The sequence below is a fragment of the Bos grunniens genome, chromosome 14 (assembly GCF_055505025.1).
Source record: "Bos grunniens cultivar Pamir isolate PY7600 chromosome 14, Bosgru_T2T1.0, whole genome shotgun sequence".
Lineage (NCBI taxonomy): Eukaryota > Metazoa > Chordata > Mammalia > Artiodactyla > Bovidae > Bos > Bos grunniens.
The window spans coordinates 9,170,015-9,191,138 of NC_141178.1; the positions used below are offsets into that span (position 1 = coordinate 9,170,015).

General features: G+C 38.6%; 1 protein-coding gene across 15 annotated transcripts in view; it reads left to right on the forward strand.

Annotated features, from left to right (window-relative positions):
• SLC26A7 (solute carrier family 26 member 7) overlaps positions 1-21,124 on the forward strand; it is a 184,819-nt gene that overhangs the window by 114,614 nt on the left and 49,081 nt on the right. For 13 of the 15 annotated variants that reach the window (XR_015140475.1, XM_086335892.1, XM_086335891.1 and 10 more), the window contains 2 exons: positions 10,801-10,878; positions 11,847-11,942. The exons of the other annotated variants lie outside the window; for them this stretch is intronic. Coding sequence is in view for 12 of the 13 variants with exons in the window: in XM_086335892.1 (XP_086192018.1) it covers positions 10,801-10,878; positions 11,847-11,942 (174 nt within the window). In the remaining variant the exon portion in view is untranslated. The remainder of the gene's footprint in view (positions 1-10,800; positions 10,879-11,846; positions 11,943-21,124) is intronic. 15 annotated transcript variants of the gene reach the window in all.

Here is a 21,124-nt window from a genome sequence, read left to right on the forward strand (position 1 = left end):
CCCTATTGCCCTGTGTTATTATTATTACTATTTGCTTCTAACAAAGTGGACACAATGTTCTTCGGGCAGTTTGAGAGGCACAGGCAAGCCATGAAGGGTGAGAGGCAGCGCCTGTTGCAGGCAGAGCTCAGCCACAGCTGAAAATGATGGCTGGCATGGTTTCTGTGGCACTGAGATTGCCCCTGGGTCCTAATTTGCCAAACTATATTCCTTTATTCTTTCAGAGTTTGTCTTATTGCTTCCAACTTCGTTTAAATCCTTCTTAATCTAGCCTCAGTTACCAGGTACCCTCTTCTTCTCTTTCACCACTTTCTGGACTCTTACTGCCATTCCGCTGCTCTCCAGAAGGCTGTGCAGACTGTGAGTGCTAGACATCCTTTGCATTCTTTGGAAACTACTTAGGAAGGAAATGGCCAGCATGCCCTTCTCCCTCCAGCCGTGTCTACAGGTATAGGTAGGTTGTGGACTTAAAACATATTCACAACCTAAAAGTTTAGAATTATGTTTTATTCAGTGGGAATTCTTAAGACTTCAAGCATCTCAAGCAACCCTGATACAACTGCTCTGAGGAGACAAGGGGAGGAGCCAGGTTACATAGAAGTTTTGCAACAAAGGGCAGGCAGTCTGAACATCAAAAGATTATTGTTAATTAAAGGAAGACAGATATCTCAAGTTAAGGAATTCAGCTCTTTTCTATGTATGGGAAGATGCAAGAGTCCAGGCTCATTGACATCATTCTTTCCACATGCGTCTCCGCTATCTGGGGCCGGTGTCCCTTGTTTCTCACCGCCTGGGCTTCCTTGAGGCGCGCCATTAGGGTGTGGTTGCGGTCTCCTGGCCGCCAGGTTGCAGTTCTCCTTCCTGAGTGCCCTTAGGGCCGGAAGCTCACGGGGGAGGGCTGCAATCACCAACGACTGTGACAGTCCTTGTGTACTGATATGGCAGGAAATACTCCATTTTTCAGTCCCTCCCCTTGGTCAGGAATTTGACCAATATTTGGGAGACATTTCATGACCAATTTTTGTTCCACAGTGCTGGGAAGCTGATCCCAGATTAGGTGAAAATTCTCGATATACAACTCAAGGTATTAACTTCTGGATTAAGCCTACTGATAGATAATAATAAAAGACTCTCTGTATGGTCTATCTTCTAATCTATTATGATCCAGGAGATATTTCCCTTGTTGCCTTTTCCATATCTAGAATCACACTATTACAATTATTGATTGCATACAGAACTATATGTCTGATCAATTGTTTCAAGTTGCCTAGTCACCTACATTTGTTGGAGGCTTGGTTACACACTGTAAGAGACAACACTCTTATAAAATAGACAGATAGAAGTAATGTAGCTAGTAACATTGACAAAGGCATAGTGTAGCAGAAACACAATGCACAAAAAATTTGGAAACAAGCAGCAAATTAATGATTAATATAACTAGTTGCAGTCTAGTTCCAGTAAACCATCAACTCCGTAGGAGAACCAGCTACAGAAGCCAAATTCTGGCAGGATAAGGTAGAGAGTAAAAGATAAATGTTTTATCTTTCCTTACAAAGACATACTTTATCAGCTTGTTTTAGATCATGGCATAAGAGAAAAAGGTTTACCAGAAAACAGATTCAAGGAAGTGTGTTTTAAAATCAAAGTTATAGATCATATTTATCGATTTATTCACTCCCATGTAATTGATCCCTGTTGGTCTGCATGAAGTAATCAGGTCTTCCATTAGAGTTCGTCATTTGTTACCCAGTTCAGTGTCATTGTCTAAAGGCTGTCAGAAACTTACATTTGTTTAAAAGGTTCTTTTTATGAGTCTTCTTGAAAAATCTTTATTTTGTAAAAGCAGTATAAAATTATGATTGTCTATAAAGGATATAACTTAAAATAGCATGGTTAAAGATTTGAGTACAGTGTAACATTTTAGGATAATAATTAGAATTATGACTGATAACATTTTATCAGAACATATCAGATGTTAGGGTTTCTATATAAATTCTGATTCCCTGGTGGCTCAGACAGTAAAGAGTCTACCTGCAACATGGAAGATTGAGTTCGAACCTTGGGTTGGGAAGATCCCCTGGAGAAGGAAATGGCAATCCACTCCAGTATTCTTCCCTGGAAAATCCCATGGACAGAGGAGCCTGGTGGACTACAGTCTATAGTGTTGCAAACAGTTGGGCACGATTGAGTGACTTCACTTTCTATAAATTCTAGAATATCTATATTAATGGTATTTATTCTTGCACTATAGCCTCAAGTTTATTTTCAATTATTTGACTGTATATCTGAATTAAAAATGCCAAATAAACTTAGTTTAACATTCCTCTCTGAGATATCTCAGAGATGTGTCTTCAAAGTGTCCCAGAGTTATCTGGAGATTAAAAGAGCTTTAGTTAGATTTTGATATTTGGGAAGTTTGTTAGAAATACCAAAATTATTTAAAAACACAGCAGGATCATAGGTCACTGAAACAATAACTATTTATTTAACCAAAGTTACAAAAATAATTAAAAGAAAATAAATATAGATCACTTAAGGGTACAGAAACTCATAGAATCTGTTATCCCAAAGGAGCACTTTTAATAGAAAGAGAAATCAACTTCCAGTCTGCATTGGCTTACTTAACAAACCCACTTAGTTAACTTCAATCTAAATTTAGTTAATCCTGACTATGTCTAAAACTTCTTCCTTCTCAGGCTTCCTTTCCACACTCTGTCATCATTTTCTGCATCCAGCCTGTCTCTCATTTTCTATCCAAATAAAATCAGCTAGCTCTTTATCTTCTTTTTCCTCAGTAAAATGTCTGAGCTGTGGAGAGCAATATTGCATAGGAACCTGGAATGTTAGGTCCATGAATCAAGACAAATTGAAAGTGGTCAACTAGGAGATGGCAAGAGTGAATGTCGACATTTTTAGGAATCAGTGAACTAAAATGGACTGGAATGGGTGAATTTAACTCAGATGACCATTATATCTACTACTGTGAGCAAGAATCCTTTAGAAGAAATGGAGTAGCCATCATAGTCAACAAAAAAGTCTGAAATGCAGTACCTTGATGCAATCTCAAAAATGACAGAATGATCTCTGTTCATTTCCAAGGCAAACCATTCAATATCATGGTAATCCAAGCCTATGCCCCAACCAGTAATGCTGAAGAAACTGAAGTTGAACGGTTCTATGAAGACCTACAAGACCTTTTAGAACTAACACCCAAAAAAGATGTTCTTTTCATTATAAGGGACTGGAATGCAAAAGTAGGAAGTCAAGAAACACCTGGAGTAACAGGCAAATTTGGCCTTGGAGTACAGAATGGAACAGGGCAAAGGCTCATAGAATTTTGCCAAGAGAACGCACTGGTCATAGAAAACACCCTCTTCCAACAACACAAGAGAAGACTCTACACATGGACATCACCAGATGGTCAACACCAAAATCAGATTGATTATATTCTTTGCAACCAAAGATGAAGACGCTCTGAACAGTCAGGAAAAACAAGACTGGGAGCTGACTGTGGCTTAGATCATGAACTCCTTATTGCCAAATTCAGACTTAAATTGAAGAAAGTAGGAAACACCACTAGACCATTCAGGTATGACCTAAATTAAAAATGTATATGAATAGTGATTCAAATAACTAAGATTCAAGAGGCCTCCCCATAAAAGACTGGTAGAGGATGTAACCTGAATCATGAGAGTTTACTTTTAAAAACAGTATGGCAAAGGCCATGTTTTCAAAACCCAAACAAACAAAATGCACAAGTGTTACTGAGTCCAAGCTCTCTCTGCTCACCTCATGACAGGCCAATGAACCTGAGAGACATGGTGTCGAGACAGGGAGGAGACTTTAAGTGGGGAGCCTGCAGACCGAGAAGATGGCAGGCTAGCACCTCAGAATAACCATCTTACTGGGGTCTTGATGCCAGTTTGTTTTATAGATCAGAGAGAAGGAAGCAGTGAGGAAGAAAAGTCAGAAGGCAGAATAGAGAGGGAGAGGCAGTGGGGAAGTAAAGTGAAAGGGTCTTCAGTCTTGCAAAACATCTCCAAAGGTATGGCCAGCCTTTAAAAAGGGTATATTAATCTCTTCTATTCACAGGTGAGCAGGGAAAAATTATCTCTCCATCAGCTGAAAAAATGCACTTTAGTTTACAGTCAAGCAGTGGGGCAGGGTTCTCCAGTCATTGAGTATGATTAAAATAATCACCCATAGTTTGGCCTCAGGTCAAAAACAGGGAGGGAACACAGCCATGACCATCAACAGAAAATTGGATTAAAGATTTACTAACCATGGCCCTTTCTTTGGAAGGAATGATGCTAAAGCTGAAACTCCAGTACTTTGGCCACCTCATGCAAAAAGTTGACTCATTGGAAAAGACTCTGATGCTGGGAGGGATTGGGGGTAGGAAGAGAAGGGGACGACAGAGGATGAGATGGCTGGATGGCATCACTGACTCGATGGACTTCAGTCTGAGTGAACTCCGGGAGTTGGTGATAGACAGGGAGGCCTGGCGTGCTGCGATTCATGGGGTCACAAAGAGTCAGACACGACTGAACAACTGAACTGAACTGAACCATGGCCCTGCCCATCAGAACAAGACCCAGTTCCCCCCTCAGTCAGTCTCTCCCATCAGGAAGCTTCCATAAGCCTCTTATCCTTATCCATCAGAAGGCAGACAGAATGAAAACCACAATCACAGAAAACTAACCAAACTGATCACATGGAATACAGCCTTGTCTAACTCAGTGAAACTATGAGCCATGATGTGTAGGGCCACCCAAGACGGACGGGTCATGGTGGAGAGTTCTAACAAAACATTGTCCACTGGAGAAGGGAATAACAAATGATTTCGGTATTCTTGCCTTGAGAACGCCATGAATGGTATGAAAAGATAAAAAGATAGGACACTGAAAGATGAACTCCCCAGGTCAGTAAGTGCCCAATATGCTACCAGAGATTGATGGAAAAATAACTCCAGAAAGAATGAAGAGATGAAGCCAAAGCAAAAACAACACCCAGTTGTGGATGTGACTGGTGATGGAAGCAAGGTATGATGCTGTAAAGAGCAATACTGCATAGGAACCTGGAAAGTTAGGTCCATGAATCAAGGCAAATTGGAAGTGGTCAAACAGGAGATGAGAAGAGTGAACATCAACACTTTGGAAATCAGTGAATAAAATGGACTGGAATGGCCAAATATAATACAGATGACCATTATATCTACTACTGTGTGCAAGAATCTGTTAGAAGAAATGGAGTAGCCCTCCTAGTCAACAAAAGTCTGATATGCAGTACTTGGACGCAATCTCAAAAATGACAATGATCTCTTTCGTTTTCCAAGGCAAACCATTCAATATCACAGTAATGCAAGTCTCTGACTAGTAATGCTGAAGAAGCTGAAGTTGAACAGTTCTATGAAGACCTACAAGACGTTTTAGAACTAACACCCAAAAAAGGATGTCCTTTTCGTTATAGGTGACTGGAATGCAAAAGTAGGAAGTCAAGAAACACCTGGTGTAACAGGCAAATTTGGCCTTGGAGTACAGAATGAAGCAGGGCAAAGGCTAACAGACTTCTGCCAAGAGAACACACTGGTCATAGAAAACACCCTCTTCCAACAACACAAGAGAAGACGCTACACATGGACATCACCAGATGGTCAGCACTGAAATCAGATTGATTATATTCTTTGCAGCCAAAGATGGAGAAGCTCTATACAGTCAGCAAAAACAAGACTGGGAGCTGACTGTGGCTCAGATTATGAAGTCCTTACTGCCAAATTCAGACTTAAAGAAAGTAGGGGAAACCACTAGACCATTCAGGTATGACCTAAATGAAATCACTTGCGATTATAGAGTGGAAGTGAGAAATAGAGTTAAGGGATTAGATTTGATAGACAGAATGCCTGAAGAACTATGGTGGGAGGTTTGTGATGTTTTATAGGAGGCAGTGATCAAGACCATCCCCAGGAAATAGAAATGCAAAAAGGCAAAATGGATGTCTGAGGAGGCCTTACAAATAGCTGAGAAAAAAAGAACTGAAAAGCAAGGAGAAAAGGAAAGATATATACATTGAAGGCAGAATTCCAAAGAATAGCAAGGAAAGATAAGAAAGCCTTCCTCAGTGATCAATGCAAAGAAATAGAGGAAAACAATAGAATGGGAAAGACTAGAGATCTCTTCAAGAAAATTAGAGATACCAAGGGAACATTTCATGCAAAGATGAGCTCAATAAAGGACAGAAATGGTATAGACCTAACAGGAGCAGAAGATATTAAGAAGACATGGCAGGAATACACAGAAGAATGTACAAAAAAGATCTTCATGACCCAGATAATCATGATGGTGTGATCACTCACCTAGAGCCAGGCATCCTGGAATGTGAAGTCAAGTGGGCTTTAGGAAGCATCAGTACGAACAAAGCTAGTGCAGGTGATGGAATTCCAGTTGAGCTATTTCAAAGCCTAAAGATGATGCCTTGGAAACGAACAGAGATCATTCTGTCGTTTTTGAGATTGCATCCAAGTACTGCATTTCGGACTCTTTTGTTGACCATGATGGCTACTCCATTTCTTCTGAGGGATTCCTAGTGCAGTAGTAGATATAATGGTCATCTAAGTTAAATTCACCCATTCCAGTCCATTTTAGTTTGCTGATTCCTAGAATGTCGACATTCACTCTTGCCATCTCTTGTTTGACCACTTCCATTTTGCCTTGATTCATGGACCTGGCATTCCAGGTTCCTATGCAGTATTGTTCTTTACAGCATCGGACCTTGCTTCTATCAGCAGTCACATCCACAGCTGGGTATTGTTTTTGCTTTGGCTCCATCCCTTCATTCATTCATAAATCAGTGGAGTTATTTCTCCACTGATCTCCAGTAGCATATTGGGCACCTACTGACCTGGGGAGTTCCTCTTTCAGTATCCTATCATTTGCCTTTTCATACTGTTCATGGGGTTCTCAAGGCAAGAATACTGAAGTGGTTTGCCATTCCCTTCTCCATTGGACCACATTCTGTCAGATCAAATTGCCAACATCCATTGGATCATGGAAAAAGCAAGAGAGTTCCAGAAAAACATCTATTTCTGCTTTATTGACTATGCCAAAGCCTTTGACTGTGTGGATCACAATAAACTGTGGAAAATTCTGAAAGAGATGGGAATACCAGACCACCTGACCTGCCTCTTGAGAAATCTGTATGCAGGTCAGGAAGCAACAGTTAGAACTGGACATGGAACAACAGAGTGGTTTCAAATAGGAAAAGGAGTACATCAAGGCTGTATATTGTCACCCTGCTTATTTAACTTACATGCAGAGTACATCATGAGAAACACTGGATTGGAAGAACCACAAGCTGGAATCAAGATTGCTGGGAGAAATATCAATAACCTCAGATATGCAGATGACACCACCCTTATGGCAGAAAGTGAAGAGGAACTAAAAAGCCTCTTGATGAAAGTGAAAGTGGAGAGTGAAAAAGATGGCTTAAAGCTCAGCATTCAGAAAATGAAGATCATGGCATCCGGTCCCATCACTTCGTGGCAAATAGATGGGGAAACATTGGAAACAGTGTCAGACTTTATTTTTTGGGGCTCCAAAATCATTGCAGATGGTGACTGCAGCCATGAAATTAAAAGATGCTTACTCCTTGGAAGGAAAGTTATGACCAACCTAGATAGCATATTGAAAAGCAGAGACATTACTTTGTCAACAAAGGTCCGTCTAGTCAAGGCTATGGTTTTTCCTGTGGTCGTGTATGGATGTATGAGTTGGACTGTGAAGAAGGCCGAGCACTGAAGAATTGATGCTTTTGAACTGTGGTGTTGGAGAAGACTCTTGAGAGTCCTTGGACTGCAAGGAGATCCAACCAGTCCATTCTGAAGGAGATCAGCCCTGGGATTTCTTTGGAAGGAATGATGCTAAAGCTGAAACTCCAGTACTTTGGCCACCTCATGCAAAGAGTTGACTCATTGGAAAAGACTCTGATGCTGGGAGGGATTGGGGGCAGGAGGAGAAGGGGGCGACAGAGGATGAGATGGCTGGATGGCATCACTGACTCGATGGACGTGAGTCTGGGTGAACTCCAGGAGTTGGTGATGGACAGGGAGGCCTGGCGTGCTGCGATTCATGGGGTTGCAAAGAGTCGGACACGACTGAGCGACTGAACTGAACTGAACTGAAAGATGATCCTGTGAAAGTGCTGCGCTCAATATGCCTGCAAATTTGGAAAACTCAGCAGTGGCCACAGGGCTAGAAAAGGTCAGTTTTCATTCCAGTCCCTAAGAAAGGCAATGCCAAAGAATGCTCAAACTACTGCACAATTGCACTCATCTCACATGCTAGTAAAGTCATGCTCAAAATTCTCCAAGCCAGGCTTCAATAGTTCGTGAACCATGAACTTACAGAAGTTCAAGCTGGATTTAGAAAAGGCAGAGGAACCAGAAATCAAATTGCTGTCATCTGCTGGATCATCGAAAAAGCAAGAGAGTTCCAGAAAAACATCTACTTCTTCTTTTTTGACTACGCCTAAGCCTTTGACTGTGTTGATCACAAATAAGTGTGGAAAATTCTGAAAGAGATGGGACTACCAGACCACCTGACCTGCCTTCTGAGAAATCTGTTTGCAGATCAGCAAGCAACAGTTAGAACTGGACATGGAACAACAGACTGTTTCCAAATCGGGAAAGGAGTATATCAAGGCTGCATATTGTCAACCTCCTTGCTTCACTTATATACAGAGTACATCATGTGAAATGCCGGGCTGGATTAAGCAGAAGCTGGAATCAAGATTGCCGGGAGAAGTATCAATAACCTCAGATATGCAGATGACACCACCCTTATGGCAGAAAGCGAAGAACTAAAGAGCCTCTTGATGAAAGTGAAAGTGGAGAGTGAAAAAGATGGCTTAAAGCTCAACATTCAGAAAACTAAGATCATGGCATCTGGTCCCATCACTTCATGGGAAATAGATGGGGAAACAGTGGAAACAGTGAGACAAACAGTTAGTTTTGGGGGTTCCAGAATCACTGCAGATGGTGACTGCAGCCATGAAATTAATATGCTTGTTCCTTGGAAGAAAAGCTATGACCAACCTAGACAGCATATTAAAAAGCAGAGACATTACTTTGCCAACAAAGGTCCATCTAGTCAGAGCTATGGTTTTTCCAGTGGTCATGTATGGATGTGAGAGTTGGACCATAAAGAAAGCTGAGCACCGAAGAATTGATGCTTTTGAACTGTGGTGCTGGAGAAGACTCTGGAGAGTCCCTTGGCCTGCAAGGAGATCCAACCAGTCCAATCTAAAGGAAATAAGTCCTGAATATTCATTGGAACAACTGATGCTGAAGCTGAAAGTCCAATACTTTGGCCACCCGATGTGAAGAGCTGACTCATTTCAAAAGACCCTGATGCTGGGAAAGATTGAGGATAGGAGAAGAAGGGGACGACAGAGGATGAGATGGTTGGATGGCATCACCGACTCAGTGGACATGAGTTTGGGTAAACTTCAGGAGTAGGTGATGGACAGGGAGGCCTGGTGTGCGTGGTTCATGGGGTTGCAAAGAATCAGACACAGCTGAGTGACTGAACTGAACTGAACTGAATGCTGTAGAGGAGTTCCACTAAATATGGAAGGAGCTTGTATCAGTTTCTTTCTGTTTTATGATTTTGAGTTTCATCATGCTGTTACATGTGTCAATAGTCTATTCTCTTTATTATTGAGTAGTATTCTATTGTAGTGATATACCAGAATTTATCTGTTCACCAATTGGTAAACAATTTAATTCTTATATTTTTGGTGTTTAGGAATAAAGCTGTTATAAATATTTACATGTACTTTGATAGGCATATGTTTTCATTTCTCTTAGGTAGTTTGAGGTCAGGCAGTACTTCATGAGAAACTGCAAACTTTTTTTGGAAGTGGCTGCACCATATCTTAAGTCCCACTAGCAGTGTCTGAGAACTCAAGTTGCTCTGAGACCTTACTATTGATTATTTGTCTATATATTTATTTTTAACCACTCCAATAGGCTTCCATTTCATTTGATTCCTCCATAAGGATATTTTAGGTATTTTTTTGGTCCTGTGAAAGCCTCTTTTCTCTTAGTAGGCTGACAGATTGGCTAAATGTTTCTATTAAGACATGAACATTTGTTTATGTGAAACTGGTTCTCCATCAGTGGAGCTTAGTTAGAAGTGAGCTGTTTTGAATTGCCTTTTGTCAACATATTGAGTTGGTTAAAACACAATACTAATGATTTTTTAAGGTTAATAAAATTAAGTTTGTTTCACTGCAGAGACTGCTTCCATAATCCCATATACCCGTTTCATAGTAATGAAAGACTCCTAAGAAGAGCACAAAGGCTTCCATGGAAATTTGTCATCAGCCCAGAAAACCTCTAAAGCTGTGTGTACTCAGTTATTACCCACATAACTAAGAAATGAGAAGGGAGGTCAGGCTGAACAACAGTAGTCTTAAGTACAATTGAAGTGTCATTTTCACCATTAAACAAACAACAAAAAATTGTGGTGTGTGATAATAGTCGATGGTGTCCTATTTCTTTGTGTAGAATTGCTTTTCTCGCATTGCTGACTTAATTTGATCGTACTAGTTTGTCAGCTGTCACGTTTGGGTTCCTTCAACTACAAAATACAGATAACAACAGTCTATATAACTTAACAATCACGTACCAACATTTTGTTTCTTTTTATCAGGAAGAACTAAGAATTATCTTTCTCCCCCTATAACTTAGGAATAACAAAAAAATTCAAGGATTTCTTTTTCTGCCGGTCTTGTATTTTACAGGTGGCTTGTCTAATATCTTGCATTTTTGTCCTGATAGTCATCTATACAATAGGGCCTTTGCTTTACTGGCTGCCCATGGTAAGTAATACTTTTTATTATTTAATTTTAAATTTTAACATTAATGAGAATCATTCCATTTTAAACATTTCTTTGAAGAACAGCCTCAATGATCCTAAATCTGAAAAGGTATGTGACATAAGTAATGGTTGTATAGAGGAGAGGTAGAAGAGCCCACACTGATGGGTAAGGTATGGGAGAGTACCATGGCTGTTCTCATTTAATTAGATTTATTCTGTATTCAGTTGGAAGGTAGAACTAAGCAATCTCTGTTATAATAAATAGACTTTGGAAGAATTTTATAAAATTTAGACTCTTAGAAAATGCGTGCTGGGCAAGAGAGTAGGGAACAAAATATTTCTTGCCACCCTTGATACATCTTTATACAAAGTGACTCAGAACATTAGTACAGGTATCTGCCTTGCTTTTCACAAGCCTGGGGCACTACAGCAAGATACTGGTCTTCAGGGATCCAGAGAGAGTTCTTGTTCTAATTCTTCATTCATGTAATAAGAATAAATCATTTTCATGAGAGGATCTTCCAATAATCAAGTTTATTTCTCAAGAGACTTATAAATATATTCTGATGCAACCAGAGAATTTATACTCAAGATGATTAAAGAAATACATGGTATACTGAATGTTTGCAATAAATTGCAAACAAATGGCAATGAATAATTATTATAAAATTGAGGACATTCAGTCTTATCACATTCACCCTTATAATTCACTACTTTTCTTTTTATTTCCTCCTTTTTTTGAGAATGGAATAACATTTACCCTGTGACTTTTCTAGAATTGATATTATGTTCTTAAAGTACAATAATAAGTTAGTTCTAAACAAAATGAATATTACTTTAATCTTCTAAATGATGATAAATTTTCTCTAGTAAGTATTTAAAAAACAATGACATAAAATACCTTGATTCTTTTAAATTTAGATTAAAATATTTATCTTGCATCTTCATCAGCTTGTTTTTTATTTGTAGTGTGTTCTTGCGAGTATTATTGTTGTGGGACTGAAGGGAATGCTAATACAGTTTCGAGATTTAAAAAGATATTGGAATGTGGATAAAATTGACTGGGTAAGTAGAAGTTTGACCTAAAATTGCTCTCTTGGCTTAAACACATGTTACAAAATAAGCTTTAATAGTTTCATTTGCAGAAGATAGTTTTAGCCATTTGAGACTTACATTTTACAAACAGTTTTTACTTATTTACAAACTATAATTTTTTTCAAAGTCTTAAGACATGAAAATGTAAAATGTTTTTATAAGAACAGAAATGGAATTATATCAAGTTTTGATTGATGTGCTGTTTAAGAACTTTTTAAAAAATGTTATCACTTGAATGGTTTGTGAATTCCCAATTTCCATTATAAATTGATTATAGAAGTTAAGATCATCAAGAAACAGCTAGTAGAAATGTGACTATATATAACATATATGGAAAGCCAGCATTAATTTCCAAGAAACAGATGCTTCATTGACATAGGATAAACATATTAATAGTGACCATGTGCTGAGTTGCTTAGTCATGTCCAAGTCTTTACAGTCCCATGGACCATAGCTCCCTAGGCTCTTCTGTTCATGGGATTTCCCAGCCAAGAATACCAGAGTGGGTTGCCATTTCCTTCTCCAAATGGTGACCATATTCATTCTAAATACTTTGTTTAAAAAAAAAATGATTTGTTTTTTTAAATGAGTTACATTGAGAAGAATGTTATGTTAATAATATATTGCTAGGAACAGACTTCTCTGGCAGCTCAGGTGGTAAAGAAGCTGCCTGCGATGTGAGAGACCAGAATTCGATCCCTGGGTTAGGAAGATCCCCTGGAGAAGGGAAAGGCAACCCACTCCAGTATTCTGGCCTGGAGATTTCCATGGGCAAAGGAGCCTGGTGGGCTACAGTCCATCATCGGGCTGCAAAGAGTCAGACACGACTGAGTGGCCAACAACATAACAATAAAGGAACAGATTAAATTATACTATAAAATATGGATTCTACTAGCATCAGTTTTTATTATGCTTGTTTTAGAGAAATGTGTCAATGCGAGAACATTCGGTATTTTCTCCCTCACACAAATGGATGAACTATTTCATGAGTAGACTCTGCTTAGCTCTATTATGGCATTTATCATATGTACATATGTACATATTGTATGTATCATATGTATCATGTCATATGCAATTATCTATGTACTCCTCCTTCAAGTTCTTTACTCTGAGAGACTTTGGAGGATTATTTATGCTGGTGCCTAATTTAATAATACTCCTTTTAAATCTCAATATTACTGAGCTTCTACCAAGGTACAATACTAGGTGTTATGTGGAAATGCAGAGATGAATAAAGAAGTACTTATCCTCTTCAGACACTAATATCTGTGCAGCAAGCAGACACAGACACAGTAACTGTTATGTGGGGCACGATACAACATAACGGAAGTGAAAGTAAGAACTTGGCACTGGAGAGGAGTGGAAGCTGAAACATTTAATTTTGACTGGGTTAATACAGAAGAGTTACAGCAGAGCCGAAATGTGAACTGAGACTTAAAGGAATAGTATTTTATAGGCCGTCCAAGAGGCCAAAATTAACCAGGCTGATGAAGGAACAGGACTTTTTTAAGGTGATATATATGAAGTGGCACATGGAAATAGAAAAACTGAGAGGATGCAAAGTTATTTAAGAAGCTATTGATAATCCCATGATAAAGGTCATAAGAAACTTATTAATCACATAAGGGGGAGGACATTATCATAATGGAAGGGGAGAGATGTCAAGGAAGTGTCAGAGGATGAGATGGCATCACTAACTCAAACTAACATGAGTTTGAGTAAACTCAGGGAGATAGTGAAGGATAGGGAAGCTTGGCATGCTGCCATCCGTGGGGTCACGGAGTTGGACATGACTTAGCAAATGAAAAACTATATATATGTATACATATATATATATATGCAATGCTATATCATTCAGCTATAAAAAAGAACAAAACTGTGTCATTTGTAGAGATATGGATTGACCTAGAGACTGTCATAAGGAGTGAAATATGCAGAAAGAGAAAACCAAATATCATAGAATAATGTATATATGTGGAATGTAGAAAAATGGTGCAGATCAACTTATCTTCAGGGCAGGAACAGAGATGCAGATGCAGAGACTGGACATGTGAACACGATGGGGCAGACAATGACGTCAGATGGGTTGTGAGACTGACATAGATACCCTACCGTGTGTAAGGCGGAAAGCCAAGTGGGAACCTGCTGTGTATGTAGCTCAGGGTGCTCAGCTAAGGGCACTGTGGTGATCTGGATGGGTGGGATGGAGATCCCAGAGGGTGGGGATATATGTAAAAGTTCAGTTTAGTTCAGTTCTGTCGCTCAGTTGTGTCTGACTCTGCGATCTCATGGACAGCAGCACGCCAGGCCTCCCTGTCCATCACCAACTCCCAGAGCTTACTCAAACTCATATCCATTGAGTCAATGATGCCATCCAAACATCTCATCCTCTGTCATCCCCTTCTCCTCCCACCTACAATCTTTCCCGGCATCAGGGTCTTTTCCAATGGGTCAGTTCTTCGCATCAGGTGGACAAAGTATTGGAGTTTCAGCTTCAGCATCAGTCCTTCCAATGAATATTCAGGACTGATTTCCTTTAGGATGGACTGGTTGGATCTCCTTGCAGTCCAATGGACTCTCAAGAGTCTTCTCTAACACCACAGATCAAAAGCATCAATTCTTCGGCACTCAGCTTTCTTTATAGTCCAACTCTCACATCCATACATGACTACTGGGAAAACCATAGCTGTGACTAGATGGAACTTTATTGGCAAAATAATGTATACTTACAGGCTGATTCAGTTTGTGATACAGCAGAAACTAACACAACATTGTAAACCAACTATACCCTAATAAATAAAAAAGAGAGCCTTATGCATCATTAGTAGTAAGCTACCTTAATTCTTTTTATAGCAATCCTAGAAAAGAGAATTCTATTGAAAATGACCAAAAATATTCACAGTTTTATTTGTAATATTATTACATTAAATGAGAAAATAGTGGAAAATTATGGCATACTTTTGAATCAAACACATCAACCAACAATTTACAGATTTTAAATAGAGTGTTTTTGAGGATTGAATTAGCAGTTGGCAGCATCTCTATATAAAAGACTGCACTTTTTCACTTTGCCTTTCCATTAACTTCTGCCACAGGGAGTCTGGTGGAGTGTGGATTTGTTTCTGTGTTTCTGGACTGTGTGTGTGTGTGTGTGTGTGTGAACATATATTTTTATTTCTCTCAGGTAATTACCCTGTAGTGAAATGGGTCGGTTATGTGGTGTGTGTATATATGTATGTATGTGTGTGTATGTATATATATATATATATATATATATATATATATATATATATATATATGTATGCCTCCCTGTAGCTCAAATGGTAAAGAATCTGCCTATGATGCAGGAGACCAGGATTTGATCCCTGGGTCTGGAAGATCTGCAGGAGAAGGGAATGGCAATCCACTCCAGTATTCTTGCCTGGAGAATCCCATGGACATAGAAGCCTGGCGGGCTACAGTCCATGGAGTTGCAAAGAGTTGGACACGACTGAGTGACTAACACACACACACACACACACACATTTATATAATTTAATTTATAAAAATATGCACTGGGACGACCCAGAGGGATGGTATGGGGAGGGAGGAGGGAGGAGGGTTCAGGATGGGGAACACATGTATGCCTGTGGTGGATTCATTTCGATATATGGCAGAACCAATATAATATTGTAAAGTTTAAAAATAAAATAAAATAAAGAAATATCTACAATTTATTTTTAATTGGAGGATCATTGCTTTAGAATGCTGTGTTGCTTTCTGCCATACAACAATGTGAATCAGCTATAAGGGTACCTATGTCCCCTCTTTCTTGAACCTTCCTCCCACTCTCCAACCCATCCCACCACCCCTGGTTGTCACAGGGCACAAGTGTGACCTTCCTGTGTTATACAGCAGCTTCCCACTAGATATCTATTTTGCATATATTAATGTATATAATGTTTCAATGCTACTGTCTCAGTTCATCCCACCCTCTCCTTCACCCTCTCCTTCTCCTTGTGGACTCTTTGTCCCCAAGTCTCTTCTCTATGTCTCCATCTCTATTCATGCCCTGCAAATAGGCTAATAATTTATAGTTTTTTCAGATCCCATGTATATGCATTAATATCTGATATTTGTTCCTTTCTTTCTGACTTACTTCACTCTGTTTAACAGGCTGTAGGTTCATCCACCTCACTAGAGCTGACTCAGATTTGTTCCTTTTTATGGTTAAGTAATATTCCATTGTACTGAAACATCTTTATCCATTTATCTGTTGATGGACAGGTTGTTTCCATGTCCTAGCTGTTGTAAATTCTGCTGCAATGATTACTGGGGTACATGAGCCATTTTGAATTATGGTTTTCTCAGGGTATATGCCCAGTAGTGGAATCTCTGGATCTTATAATATTTTTATTCTTAGTTTGTAAAAAAATCTTCATAATGGTCTCCATAGTGGCCATATCAATTTACTTTCCCACTAACAAGGAAAGAAGTTTGCCTTTTTTCCACATCCTCTCCAACATTTATTTTTTGTAGATTTTTTTATGATGGCATTTTTGACTAGTGTAAGGTAATACCTCATTGTACTTTCGGTTTGCATTTCTCTAATAATGAGTGATGTTGAGCATTTTTTTTCCTGTGTTTGCTGGCCAGCTGTATGTCTTTTTCAGAGAAATATCTGTTTAAAATGTCTGCCCATTTTTAGATTGGATTGTTTGTTTTTCTGATATTGAGCTTGCTGCATGAGCTGCTTATATGTTTTGGAGATTAATCCTTTGTCAGCTATTTCATTTCCAACTATTTTCTCCAATTCTGAGGATTGTCTTTTCATCTTGTTTATGATTTCCTTTGCTGTGCAAAGGCTTTTGAGTTAAATTAGTCCCATTTGTTTGTGTTTATTTTTGTTTTCATTACTTTAGGAAGTGGTTCAAAGAGGATCTTGCTGTGATTTATGTCGAAGAGTGTTCTGCCTATGTTTTCCTCTAAGAGTTGTATAGATTTTTGGTCTTACATTTAGGTCTTTAATGCATTTTGAGTTTATTTTTGTGTACAGTATTAGGAAGTGTTCCAACTTCATTGTTTTACATGTACTTACACTTGTCCAGTCAGAGAAGGCAATGGCAACCCACTCCAGTACTCTTGCCTGGAAAAGCCCACGGATGGAGGAGCCTGGTAGGCTGCAGTCCATGGGGTCGCTAAGAGTTGGACACAACTGAGCGACTTCACTTTCACTTTTCACTTTCATGCATTGGAGAAGGAAATGGCAACCCACTCCAGTGTTCTTGCCTGGAGAATCCCAGGGACGGTGGGGCCTGGTGGGCTGCTGTCTATGGGGTCGCACAGAGTCGGACGTGACTGGAGCGATTTAGCAGCAGCAGCAGCAGCAGTATTGTCCAGTATTCCCAGCATGACTTCTGGAAGAGGCTGTCATTTCTCCACTGGTCTATATTTCTGTTTTTGTGTCAGTATCATCCTCTTTTATCATTTTTTCTGACAATGCAAGGGACTTTATTAGGAAGGGACGCCTGAGTGGAGAGCAGTAGGGTAAAGGAATCCAGGAGAACTGCTCTGCCACATGTCTCACAGTCTTAGGTTTTATGGTGATAGTATTACTTTCCAGGTTGTCTTTGGCCAATCATTCTGACTCCTTCCTGGTGTTTCCTGGTGGCACACGCATTGCTCAGCCAAGATGTATGACAGAGAGAAGGATTCTGAGAGGTATTCGGACATGTGAGTACCATATTGTCTTGATCACTATAGCTGTAGAGTACAGTCTAATGTCAGGAAAATTGATTCCCCTAGCTCCATTGTTCTTCCTCAAGATTGCTTTGGCTCTTTGGAGTCTTTCTATGTTTCCATAGAAATTGTAAATGTTATTGTTCTAGTGCTGTGAAAAATGTCAATGTTAATTTGATAGAGTTTGCATTGAATCTAAATTACTTTGGTTAGTATAGTCATTTTCACAATATTTATTCTCCCAGTCTAAGAACATGGTATATCTCTCCATCCGTTTGTGTCATCTCTAATTTTTTTTCACCAGTGTCTTAATTTTCTGCATACAGGTCTTTTGTCTCCTTAGATAGGTATATTCCTTGGTCTTTTATTTTATGTGTTGCAATAGTGAATGGAATTGATTCCTTAATTTTTCTTTCTGATTTATCATTGTTCGTATATAGGAATGCAAGGGATTTCTGTGTATTGATTTTGTATCCTGTGACTTTATTAAATTCATTGATAACCTCTAGTAATTTTCTGATAGGGTCTTTAGGGTTTGCTATGTATAGTACCATGTCATCTGTAAACAGTGAGAGTTTTACTTCTTTTTTCATCTAGATTCCTTTTATTTCTTTTTCTTCTCTGATTGCCATGGCTAGGACTTCCAAAGCTATATTGAAAAATAATGGTGACAGTGGGCACTCTTGACTTGTTCCTGATCTTAGAGAAAATGCTTTCAGCTTTTCACCATTGAGAATAATATTTGCTGTGGGTTTCTCATATATGGGCTTTATTAGGTTGACATAGGTTCCATCTATGCCCATTTTCTGAAGAACTGTTATCACAAATGGGTGCTGAATAATGTAAAAAGCTTCTTCTGCATCTGTAGAGAATATCATGTGATTTTTATGTTTCAATTTGTTAATATGGTGTGTAACATTGATTGATTTGCATGTATTGAAGTATCCATAGGATTAAACCCTAATTAATCATGGTGCATGATGTTTTTAATGTGTCATTGGATTCTGTTTGCTGGAATTTTGTTCAGAAATTTTTCATCTATGTTCATCTTTGATATTGACCTGTAATTTTCCTTTTTTGTGATGTCTTTTCCAGTTTTGGCATCAGGGTAATGGTGGCCTTCTAAAATGAGTTCATTAGTGTTCCTTCCTCTGCAATTTTTTGGAAGAATTTAAGAAGAAACAGCATTAACTCTTCTCTAAACGTTTGATAGAATTCACCTGTGAAGCCATGTGGCTCTGGGTTTTGTTTTTTGGGAGATGTCTTTTTTTATCACAATTTCGATTTCCATGCTTGAGATTGATATGTTTGTATTTCTGTTTATTCCTTGTTCAGTCTTAGAGGTTGTAATTTTCTAAGAATTTGTCCATTTTTTTCCAGGTTGTCCATTTTATTGGCATATAGTTGCTCGTAGTAGTCTCTTATGATCCTTTGTATTTCTGTATTGTCTGTTGCAATCTCTCATTTTCATTTTTAATTTTGTTCATTTGAGTCTTCCTTCTTTTTATCTTGATGAGTCTGTCTAATGTGTTATGGATTTTGTTTTTCTTCTCAAAGAACCAGTTTTTAGTTTTATTGATCTTTGGCATTTTTTCTTTCATTTCTTTTTTATTTATTTCTCTTTTCATCTTTATGATTTATTTACTTCTACTTACTTTCTGTGTTTTTTGTTTGTTTTTTGTTCTTTTCCCAGTTGCATTAGGTTGTCTATTTGATATTTTTTCCTACTTCTTGAGATAGGATTGCATTGCTATATACTTCCCTCTTAGAACTTCCCAATAGGTTTTGGTTTTCAGTGTCATTGTCTATAGATATTTAAGAAATCTTTTTAGTAACCTTTTGGCTATTAAGAAGTATATTGTTTAAATCTCCATGTGTATGTTTTTTTACAGTTTCTTTCCTATTATTAATATCAACTGTTATAGCATTGTGGTCAGAGAAGATACCTGTTACAATTTCAATTTTCTTAAATTTAGTAAAGCTTGATATGTGACCCAAGATGTGGCCTATCCTGAGAATGTTCCATGTGCACTTGAGAAGAAAGTGTATTCTTCTGCATTGGATGGAATGCTCTGAAGATATCCATCAGGTTCATCTGATCTAATGTGTAATTTTCAGCTTGTGTTTCCTTATTAATTTTCTGCCTGGATGATCTGTCCATTGGTGGAAAATCCCCTACTATTATTGTGTTACTATTGATTTCCCTTTTATGTCTGTTAATGTTTGCCTTATGTATTGAGGTGCTCCTATGTTGGGTGCGTGAATATTTACAATTGTTCTATTTTCTTCTTGGATTGATAGCTTGATTGTTATGTATCATCCTTCCTTACCTCTTGTAATGTTTTTTATTTTAAGGTCTATTTGTCTGATATGCAAATTGCTACTCTGGCTTTCTTTTGATTTCCATTTGCCTGGAATACCATTTTCTATGCTCTTACTTTCAATCTGTATGTGCCCATAGGTCTGAAGTGGGTCTCTTATAGAGAGCATCTATAGGGGTCTTGTTTCTGTATTCATTCAGCCAGTCTGTGTCTTTTGGTTGAGGCATTTAATCCATTTACATTTAAAGTAATTATTGGTATATATGTTTCTTTGGGCGTGTTCTTAATTGTTTTGAGTTTATTTTTGTAGGTCTTTTCCTTCTCTTGTGTTTCCTGCCTTTAGAAGTCCCTTTAGCATTTGTTGTGTAGCTGATTTGGTGGTGTTGAATCCTGTTGACTTTTGCTTGTCTGTAAAACTTTAGGTTTCTGCCTCAAATCTGAATGCAATCCTTGCTAGGTAGAGAAATCTTGATTGTAAGTTTTTTCCTTTCGTAACTTTAGGTCTAATCCTGCCACTACTTTCTGGCCTACAGAGTTTCTGCTGAGAGATCAGCTATTAACCTTATATGATTTCTCTTTATTTTACCTGTTGCTTTTCCCCTTGATGCTTTTAGTATTTTTTTTCTTTGGGTATAATTTCTGTTAGTTTGGTTAATAAGTGTCTCGATGTGTTTCTCCTTGAGTTTATCTTTATGTGAAACTCTCTGTGCTTCTTAAACTTGTTTGGCCATTTCCTTTCCCATGTTGGAGAAGTTTTCAACTATAATTGCTACAGAATTCTTTCTCAGGCCCTTTCTTTCTCTCTTCTTCTTCTGTCCTTGTTCAGTCACTAAGTTGTATCCAACTCTTTGTGACCCCGTGGACTTCTGCTCACCAGGATTCCCTGTCCTCGTTTTGTGTGGATCTGTGTATTCCTTTCCTGGTCCTGGTCAGGGACTCCTGCCAGTACTCAGCTCGTGTTCTGCGAGATCTTCTACATCTGAAGATGTATTCCTGATGCATTTGTGGAGAGAGATGTACTCCACATCCACGTAGTCCTCTATTCTCGCTGAGAGATTTCATCACAGGAATGTTGTAGAACAAGACTGTGAGGAACTTAGCAATTGGGAGAAA